Source organism: Oxyura jamaicensis, chromosome 8 (genome assembly GCF_011077185.1).
Source record: "Oxyura jamaicensis isolate SHBP4307 breed ruddy duck chromosome 8, BPBGC_Ojam_1.0, whole genome shotgun sequence".
NCBI lineage: Eukaryota > Metazoa > Chordata > Aves > Anseriformes > Anatidae > Oxyura > Oxyura jamaicensis.
The window spans coordinates 15,717,336-15,728,122 of record NC_048900.1 but is presented as its reverse complement, the minus strand read 5'-3'; the positions used below and the strand labels follow the sequence as shown (position 1 = coordinate 15,728,122).

The following is a 10,787-nucleotide window of genomic DNA, read 5'->3' as shown; positions in this document are numbered from 1 at the left end:
CCAGAGGAGCTCAGCAGCAGGCATGGAGTGTGAAGTGCCTGTGAACGGCCTGTGTTGAACCATGCAGTGGTTTCCCAACATCAGTGTTTTGGGAAGAACACTCTCGCTGGTTCTGTCTAAAACCATGTCTCTCCAGAGCATGTTGCATGGCAGGGCCCAAACGTGGCTCCTCCATCTTGTGCTGGGGCAGTGCTGTGGCTCCAGGCACAGCCAGCCGGGCGTTTCGGAGCTGACTCCGAGGTGCAGGGGTGCTCCCATGCCTGGAGCAGTCCCTGTGTCTGGGGACATGGGGTTTTGTTCCTTCTCCTAACTTTTCACACAAAAGGTAAAAGATGGTGGCTACATGGCTGTCAAAGTCAGGGCTGGAAATCTCCTGTTTCTAATGTAGCATTGAAGTCAGGCACAGCTTGTGAGATTAATGCTAAGATTACAGGGAGTTTGGAATCGGTCCTAACACACCACAAAAAGCAATGAAACCCTGCAGGTCAACATGCTGACTGTTCACAGGGCTGTTCAGCCTCTCCACCACTGAGTTTTTGAAGCTCTGTCATAAAAGCGTGGGGTTAAACGAGCTTCACTGAGGCCATCCTCTGGAACACCTGGGGTGCTTCTCAGAGCCTGATCAATAGCTGGGGTGGAGGTAAGCTGCTTCTGCTCTGCCCCCTCTTAAAGGATTTTTTCTGTTCCCAAGATGTTTATTTTCCATTCCTTTGGCTTTACATCCGAAGTGATTCTAAGCCTGTTTTTTTTCCAGATGCCTCTTTTGAAAACTGCACACTCGAGCCATTGTACACGGCAGCTCCTATTTCAAGCTGCTGTAAGTTTGACAACAGTCTCTGCTGTCTTTATTTTCTCTTCCCTGTGGCTTTTTCTTTTTTTTTTTTTTTTTCCTCAGAAATTTCTTTGTCACAATCAGGTTGACAGTGGCCTACAACATCTTTGTTGGATTAAAGTACATACAGCATTTGGACTGGTCTTTTATATATTTCTGAATTTCAATTACTTCCCTTTAAGAAACTACAGGCTGTCCTGAAGCTGCTGAAATAAATCACTTGAGTAAACGCTTTTTCTTCTTTTCTGCTGCCACTTCGGAACAGTAAGGACTCTGGCTAGATCCTTTCTCCCTATTAAATCCAGTGCAAAACTTCCACTGATTTAGAGGAATCATTTTACTGCAGCACCCTATTGACCCATGGGGATAATTTTTGCTGAAAGGATTTTACTGTATGTTTATCAGAAAAAGGTGCCCTCTAAAATACAGGCCTGAGACCCCCGCTGCTTTGGAGATGCTGCCGTCCTTCATTAACTAATTTACCGGTTTACTGAAACCACAGACTCGTGGGGAACATTTCTGTGCCAGGCTTTCTCAATGGGCCGTTTGTGCAAGTAGGTGCTCGGTGTTGTAAGAGTTGCACAATCCAGCCCTTCAGATCCTGTAAGAATATCCTTTTACAAGCTCTAATATCAGAAGTACCTGCAATATTTATACCTCTGTGCAGTTCTCTGTGGAAATGAAGGACTGTGTGTATGTGATGTTTACTGGGCAAACACCACGGCTTTAAACTCCTTCAAGTGCAACTGCTGTTATTGATTTTTCACTGTCCAAGACATGCCAAGAGCAAATACAAATACCTTACAGAATCTGGTTCTTACAATGCCATTTGGGTATAAATGTTTACAAGGACATGAGTAACAGGCAAAGAAACGTGCTTGTGCCCAAAAGATGTCAAAGCTCTGTGTTGTCCCTGCCTTTGCCCATCTGGTTCAGCCAGGGAAGGAGCAGCAAGAGGCTGCCCACGCAGCCCTGCCCTGGTGCCTGGATCCAGGAGCAGGAAGAAGCTGGGCATGGGACTGAGGAGGCAGTTCATGCTTGGTATCCGCTCTATGTGCTGTGCACAAGCTTTGAGAGGAGAGCCAGCTAATGCTATTCACTGTGGTGGCATCGAGATGTGCACACTAGCCTGCTGGGAAAAGGTCCAAGACCATCAATTCATTTTAATTTCCCATGCAGCAGTTAGATGGTGAGAGTATCGATTTAATCTGAGAGCCAGAATTGACAAAGCCATATCCACAGCCGCTGATCTGTAGCCATGTCCTTCTTGAGACAAAAAGCACCTGGGAACTAGCTTTAAATGCAGCTTGTGTGGCTGCTTCGAGGAGGACAGCGGTGAAGGTCAGTGCAGAGACAGGTGCTCTGGTGCGGCCCTCACTAGGTTGGATGGATCCTGGACAGGTGGGGCATCACCTTGCTTGTTGTGGTCTGTGAACAAGAGTCTTTAATTTGCTCAAGGAATCAGGCCTGGCAGGGCTATATGACTTCAAAAGCAACTTTGGTTTTCTTCTTCCCTATCCTTGCTCAAGTCCTCAGGTGAACATGATCTGAGGAGACGTGAAGTTCTGACTCGAAACCCCACATCCTACAGCTGACATCCTTGGCAGCCCTGTCCCATGTGGAACACCAGTCTGTTTTCTGTGACGTGAATAAACACGCAGGGATTTCTGACCTTTCCACTTGAGACACGGGTATGCCGGGGAGAGGACAATCACACAAGGCAGGGTGATGTCCTGTGCTGCCTTTCATTTGGCTGATCCAGCTAGCAGTGGCATGGGCGTCAGCAAGGAGTGTTGAGACTCTGTGTACTTCAAGTGTCTGTACAAATACCTTCACTGATGTGACTGCACACACGGGGACCCCACCTTCGCTTGCTGGGAGGTGGCTCCCATTCCCCCTGCCAAGGGATTTTGCAATTTTTTTGTGTAACTTGGACAGAAATTGGTATTTTGTTTATTCTGTGATTGGAGCTTTCACTTTCCTTCCCTTGGTATACATCTTGGAGAGTTTATACATCTTAAAGAAATTATGCAAAAGGGAGGGAGGTGTTGCCCAGAGGAAACAAGAAAGGAAAATATATATATATATAAGCATCCAGAAATAACATGGGAAAGCAGAAGTGTGAGCTGGTTTAACCCCCATGGTTCATGGGGCAACCATCTCACAAACGGCACCCAGGTGAGCTTGAGCTCCCTCTGTTTCGGGGGCTAACACCCCAAGCACTGGGGTCCAGTTTGGGGTTTTGCGCATGGTCTGTCATCTCCAGCGGCCGCAGTAGAGGTACTTCAGTGACATGGTGGCAGCAACACATGGTTTGTTGTGTGGAACACACTATCTGGGGGTGTAGTTCCCTCTTATGTGCCCCTTCTTAGCAAAACCAGGTGAGAAAATCTGCCTTTGAAGCCCCTGTCTCCCCTGATGCTCACTTCTGCCTTTCAGAAGGCCCTTTCACGGGAGCTGATTCAGCTATTTATGTGGCTGCACATAAGCTGCATGACAGGATGAGAACTCAAAAAGCCCTCAGAAAAGGTGTGTGTGCACAGATGTGCAGAAAACCTGGTTTGTACATCTGTACTCAGGTCTGTGATAACTGCTGGAGGAGGTTGGCTGCAGTTAACGTGCTCCTGCATCGGGACCACAGGCAATGAGACTGGCTCAGGAGGCACATGCCTCTGGAGCACGGAGCTGAAGGAAAACCATGTTTCACTGGGATTTTTAAGAGGCAGCCAGCACTGCTTTTTTGTCACCTTGAATTGAATAGGAAGTAGAACATGTGCAGCGTGATCAACAGACTGCCACTATCATCTCATTCTCTTCCCAGTTCTAAAGGATTCTGCATAAGATCTGTAAGTTTTTGCAAAACTGTGCATTGGTTCCCCTATTGTAGCTTGTTTCCAGTAACCTGGAAATAAACTGTTAAACTAAGGTTTGACTGTATCCCACTGGGTACACACTATACCATAAATCTGGCAAAAGCAGATGACAATTTTCCCTTCCTGCATTGTGGGAATATACCTTCTGCAGACCAGCTCCTTCAGGGGTCCTTACAAGCATAACAATTTAATGAGAAAATGCTGAGCATTGGCATGGCAGGATATATTGAGCCACATGGAAATTGTTCTTGAAGCAGACTACATTGGAAATATGGGGAAAAAATATCTGAAATGTTATGTCAACCAGTATGTTGACATTCTGGTGATTTTATCATGGATCTTGTAATACCCAGTATTTGCTGAACACCTCTAGAGTCTGACTCCAGAGAGCACGGAAACCTGAGCTTTAAATAACAATAATAATGATAAGTTGAAAGTGAGAAAAATGTCACTCAGTCACAGATAAAACCTCAAGAATGAAACCCAAGAGCAAAGCCTCAGAAAGTGACATTTGAGTACAAATAAATATGCCATTATTTTTTTTAATTATTATTATTTTTTGCTTATTTTTAAAATCTGTGTGAGTTCAAGGCAGCTTTTAGGATGGAGGCACAAGGGCATGGGTAGCTCTTAGCTTTTTGAACAATTATTGTAGGGAAGCCTACATCCTAAAATCTTCTAAGCCTGTTGGAAGAAAAGGAGTTATGGTATCTTCTATCCATTTCCCTACAAAACAGCAGTAACAAATATGTTACCACATGCTGCTAAATGCCCAGAGAGGGAAGGCCAGGTGTCAGACTGAACACCGCAACTTGCTGTAGGTTTTCTTCTGTTCCCATGACAGGAACAAGTTTTCTATTTCTGACAGATGTCTTCGGGGAGATTGCCTGAAGAAGGTCCCTGCCCATCTGGTGTCCCTCTCTCCAGACTTCTCTTTTGTCTTTCTGCAACAAACCCATGGATTTGTCTCTAAAGCCCATATTCACAAGGAGGACTAGAGACCAAGATCTTTGACTTTAAACATCTCAGCCACTTGAGCTGTATGCAAAAATCACCCCGCTTATTTTTTTGCTAGAAGAAGACAAGTGCCTTCACATCTCTTGTGTTCAGCCTTCTTGCCTTCAGTCACAGTAACAGTGTCTTAGTTAACGGTGACTTTTATTTTAAAGGGAAATGTATATAAGCATGCTTTTATATTCCGAGATAAGTGTCTGGCTCTTGCTGTGTGCTGCAAGTGTTACTTATCTTCACGGTTTTATCTTCTTGGAACCCCACAGTTTCTTATACATGCTTCTTTCTAAAAAGCGTTTCAAATGTATATGGTCAAACTTTCTAGGATAACAGTGTGAATGAACTCTTGCTGTAAATGGCACATTGCTATTTCAGCTACTCTGTGTGTGAGAGAGGTAATGTGCATAAGATCTGCTTAAACGCAAAGTTTCTTGTGAGGGAAAAGTTACAGGGTTTGTGCCCTTTCTGGTACGTAAATACATACACAGAAGGTTTGAAGAACATTTGGAATGACTATGTATGTTTGTGTTAGTTATATATCTCGCTTGTCTTTTTGTTATTGTTGTTGCTTTTGTAGGGCAGGGGAAGTATAGGTGGAGGTATGGGACAGACATCTCTAACATGGGAGTTAATAGTCTGCTGGCTGAAGTGCTCCAGGATGTCAAAGGGCTGGCTGACAGTGCACGGACAATGAGCAAGGACAAGTCCAGTTCTATCTTTGCTTAGGGCAATTAAGCCGCTGTGAGTTGCCCGGTGTGGAGCATATAGGGCAAAAAGCCCAGCTGAGTCCTACCCACCTTCAGCAGCGCTCTCCTGCAAGATTAGATAACACTAGAGCTGGCTTCCAGGGAAGGTAAAGGAAAAGTTGTAAACCTAAAAAGCAATCGGCATAATTGCTCATAAATATTTGTATGCAAGAAAAGTAAATCACTTCACTGACAGTTTGCCAATTACTAATAGGTTGCTCTGCAAATATCCTGTTTCCCCTAGGGATGTATGATAATGAAGCTGGTATCCTCTTTTTCTAACCAACCAGCCGCTGGAAATCATGCCAAAATCAAACCAAAGCCTGAAGTGGGTTCTGCTACCCTCACTTGTGTGTGTCATTGTGACCCCAAAGTTGCAGCAGTTGCTCTTTCTGGTGTGTGCCTGCTGCTGCTTGAGAGGCTGCCGAGGCGCCGTTGGGGCCGTAGCAGCACGTGAGCTCCAGCAGGTCTGTGCTATGGCACATCTGAAAGTTTCTAGTTATTCCTGTAAAGGGGCTATGTGAAGAAACTTGTTAAGTTAGCTTTTCATCTGTATTCTGAGGTGGTTTTGTCTGTTTGTTTGTTTGTTTTCTGTAGGTAATGAGTAACATGATTAGGATGCTTCTGGATGTTTCCACTCCCTCCTGTTGAATTTTGGGACATTTTTTTACTGTTGTGCTGTACGATATATATGTACAGAAGGCACAATATTTCAGCTTTGGAAATATCGTAGTATGGCTCTGATTTCTGCTGTAATGACAGACATTAGAGCCCACTGAAATCAGCGTGGCTCTGGATGGTTACCATGGTTCTTCAGCTAGGCTCAGATGGAAGGATCTGCTTCTGTGTTAACATTTTAGAAGAAACAAAGGGAACTAGATTTTGTATTCTATAAAGAATCAACAGTGTTCTCATGTACCTGTCCCGTTCCCCATTGTCCTAAACTGCAAAGAAGGCCATTTCCTGAAAATGTCATGTGTCAGTATGTATTTTAATACGTATATAAATATATTCCACTGCTGTGAATGCTGTTTTAGCACCAATGGGTAGGTTGTAGAGATGAGTTCCTGTAGATTTAAACATTATGTCAATCACACCTCCTCTAAGCAGAGTTAAGATACAGACAGCTTTCATCAAAGGCCAGAAGAGCATCACCCTATACCAGTATTGTCAATAAGATTTAGATCAATTCCACTGCATTGAAATACAGAGGATTTGTTACCATTGGGTCTCCACAATTGCTAGTACCTGTTTCCCAGCCACAGTTAGCTGCAACTGATGGGCATCTTACACAATTTCCTTAGGTTTTAGACAATACTTTAAATGAAAGGGTAGTAGAAAAAAACAACACTTGGAAAGAGGAGGAGAGGGAGTGGGTAGTTATAGTACCGAACTACAGAAGGACTTTATTTCACAATAACCGTGATGCTGCGTGTGGATAAATCACTGATTGTTCTCTTATCCCTGTACTGCTATGAAGAATTTACCAAAAAAAAAAAAAAAAAACAGAAGGGAAAAAAAAAGCCACCAAACCAAACCAGAAAAACAAGGAAGCAGCAGAACGTGAATTCAAGAGCAGAATGGGATTGCACAGGGAGATTCTGCACTGAACTGAAACATTCATGTTTTGGACCATCAAGAACAAATGAAGTACAATACAGTTCTGTTCCCTGTCTCTTTTTATGTCTCCATTTTGTTTGGCTTTGCTTAGCTTAGATTTTTCCTTTTTGGAGTCCTGCAGGGGAAAAAGAAGGAGCCTTTGTTTTAGAAAGACTCAAACCAACAGTGGGCCATTGATCATAATTAAGTCTAAAATAATACGCTTTTGCTGACCTGTTTTTATTGAATCCAAAGAATTGTACGTTATACCTGCTGTAGCCTCGGTCTGCCCCCAGATCCAGTTTCTTCTCCCTGAGCTTCTGGTTCTGGGACAATAACGTTAAAATCCCAAATATCCGTGTTTGCAGGGTTGCATGTGAAAGCACCTCCTCCTCTGCTGGTGTTTGGAGTGCTAATTTGATACTAGAACGATTTCTTCATCATCAGATGTTCTCCTTGTCATGCGCCCTCTGTGGCAGACTGCAGTCCCCATAACAACCACCTCAGTTGTCAATAACTTCCTCAGATGGCGAAATGACCCATAGGATAGCAGTAATTCTCATCATAATGTTTGGGGATTGTGTACAATTTAATTGTAACTGTGCCATAATGTGCATTGACCCAATTCAGAGCTTCCTGGAGTCCATATGAATATGCTGATTTCGGTGATCATTGGTTTCTTCAGGTACTACACCTAAGCTTTCATTTTTAGTATAACAAAATATAGAGGTTTAACCCTGTGACACTTGGCAGTAAGCAAAAGAGAAGTATGTATTCTTGTAATTTGATTTGCAGTTATTACTGTTAATGTCCTGTTGAATTTTCCTTAACTGTGTTTTGCATCTCCTTTTGTGTTTATTTTTCCAGGATGCTCTAATGAGTAAATGTGCTGATGGATTAGTCACTGAACAAATGTGCTTTAGCAGAATACTGGAGAGATTCACAAGAAGATGCCTCTTTTGGCATCAAGTCCTACAGATGGGGAGTGTTAGGTGCCTTGGTCCTACTTTTACCCATTCTCAGTCTGTCAGGACACAGTGCATTCCTTAGCAGCTCATCTTGCAGCATGCATGGAATTCCTTAAGCAGAGATGATTCTTTAGTTTTGATTGTTGCTTGTTTCAGGCCACCTGGGAGAATCAGTTTATTCCCACTGTATTTTTACTGAATTGTTACCTAGGATAGCTTTTGGCTTCTGTGCACATATATGCATTTGTTTAATTCCTCATATTTACATTATTTTGCATAGAGCAAAATGTATACAGCTGTGCCCATGCATTTTCCTGCATGGAGAAAAATCTTCAAATTTTGAAGATTATGGTAAGGGCTTTGCAGGCTTTTGGAAGGCTTACTAAGACAGACGGCCCATGGCACTCCCTGCAGGTGCCCTCCAGCAAAACTGCTTGTACTGTACATCTGTGCACAGATCTGCTCATTCCTGTTCACAAACACAAGGCCACAGATCAGGCTGAACAGCTAATGTCTAGTAGAGCAAGAAAGGTTGTAGAAAAGGGGCTGCTATGTTGCAAACATGAGACATACAACCGTGAATGTACAGGAAAATTCCGACTGTGTAAACCTCATATTCAATGCAAGAAACTTGTCTGGTTTGCACGTGTAAAGGGATGGGTGCACATTTAAAGGATGTATGTGTAAAGGGATGGGTGCACAAACACGTCTGTATGTGGACTGTTTGGCCCTAGAAATCACTCTGTTCTGCCCAAGCATAATGTATCCTTGGCTGAGAAGTCAGCGGTGAGGCTGGAGGAAAGATTCCCTTTGGCAGAGAATAACCATTTTCTCTGCGTGTATTTCTCTGGTGATGCTGAGGGAGAAACAGGAGACAAGGTTTAGCAGAGGAAAGCTCATCAGGGAAATCTGCAGGCTACGGTGCTTTTCGCTCAGCTGTATCCAAAGTCTGTGGCTCAAGTATATTCGCATCTGCTGCCATCCAGAGCCTGGGGAGGGAAAACGTCTGCCTGCTGTGTCAGACTCAGGTCTTATAGCTTAATAAAAAGCTTGGACTCTGGATCTACGTGAGTCAAACCTTCCTTTCCCACAGTGGGGCTTTTATTACTTTTCAGATGCAGAGAAATTGGCAGGTTTTGATCCAGTCCTGTTAGCAACTGAAGAATGAAGGAAATACTGTTTCCCTGACAAAATCAAAAATCAAGAGATAGTGACTTTGCCCACCATTACAACCAGAAAGTGTGTCTCTAGCTTGTCCTCAGAGCCAACTCCCTAGCTTTTTCGTCAGATCTGCTCTCTCACATACTCCTCACTCCCGTTCAGGAATGTATAAAACATTAAGAAACTACAAGGAATGAAACATTTCTCAGCATGTGAGTCTCACAGAGGTTTTTGGTTTTTGTTGCATGATGTATGTATGTTGTTTTTTTCTCTAAAACCTTTGGCTATGGGAGGAGAAAAGTGGTGTCTTACTGCTAGCTTGAATTGAATGAAGCCTGTGTTTACATTTAGCCTGTTTCAGTGTTTCAATATGGCCTGTTACAGAAACTAAAATAGCTTGTCCTGCAATTTACAGATGAATTGGTGTTATGCTAGGTTCATCCAAGGGGACTATTACAGGGAGGAGACTGATTAATTGAGTTCTGTTGCCCAAGGAGGGCTACGTTTCAGTACAGGATTACTTGTGTTTGCTGTTCTGGGGGGGAAAGAGTGAATATCGAGGCCTATTCATAGCTATCCATGATGCTCTTCCTGGGAAGGCCCCGAGGCAGCCCAAGGGGCCAGTGTGCGCATGAGGGCGGTGCAGCCACTTCAGGAGCCAGGACGAGGGGACAGCGCAAGTACTCCTCCACGTAACATCACCGAGCTGCTTCCCAAATACAGCCATTTAGGAGATGTGCACGGCCATATGCTCGCACAAAGCAGCAGCAGCCCCTGTTGTGGGCCGGCACAGGACCAGGCTCCTCACCGTGGAGCCGCGGGGACTCGCTCCCGCCAGGCACTGCCTGGCTCCCAGCTCAGGGGAAGGGCACATTTTAGTCCTTGCGTACCAAGGGTAGCGTTTGTTGTTTATGTTTTCACCGGGACCAAAGGGTGTGTGGAAGGAAAGAAAGCGTTGGGACTACAAAAGGCGTGGCAAAGACGCGGCTGTTTCACCGCCGATAACCCCGCTGCGCCTTCAAGAGAGATAAGGCCCGCTGCCATGACGCAAAATGGCGGCTGCCAGCACCTAACATGGCCGCCGCGCAGCCTCCTCCCTCGTGACCCCGCCGATCCGGGCACCGGGCGCCGGCGCTTCGGGCGGCCGGGGCCCCTTTCTCCCTTCGGGCCGCGCCGCTCACGTGATGCGGCGGCCGGGCCAATCGGCGCGCTCCCCGGCGGCGCGCAGGCTCCGCCTCGCCTCGTTGTGGCGGAGGGCGCCATTGCCAGCCGCGGCCGCCAGCCGCCGGGAGCGGGGCCCGCCGCCATCATGGACTACGGGGAAGGTGAGCGCGCGCCCCGCAGCGCCGGGCAGGGCCCGGCCGCGTCTCCGCATGGCCGTGGCCGCCTCGCCCCGCGCAGGGCGCCCCCCCCCCCCCCCCCCCTTCCCCGCACGCACCTCCTCGTCCTCCTCCTCGCCGCCCCTCCCGGGCCGGGGGAGCTGCGGCGACCGGGGGAGCTGCGGCGGCCGGCGGCGGGCGGGCTGCGCGGGAGGAGGAGGAGGGCAGAGGAGGGCTGAAGAGGGCTGAGGGGCCCCAGGGGCCCTCCCGGGGCCGGG

At 46.1% G+C, this 10,787-nt stretch overlaps 1 protein-coding gene across 2 annotated transcripts in view; it reads left to right on the top strand.

Annotated features, from left to right (window-relative positions):
- Positions 1–10,371: 10,371 nt before the first annotated feature.
- Positions 10,372–10,787, top strand: part of ZNF326 (zinc finger protein 326) — a 23,698-nt gene continuing 23,282 nt past the window's right edge. The window contains exon 1 of one of the 2 annotated variants that reach the window (XM_035333934.1): positions 10,372–10,515. In XM_035333934.1, the coding sequence (XP_035189825.1) occupies positions 10,500–10,515 (16 nt within the window). In that variant the 5' untranslated portion in view covers positions 10,372–10,499. The remainder of the gene's footprint in view (positions 10,516–10,787) is intronic. The other variant, XM_035333935.1, reaches the window with a different exon arrangement.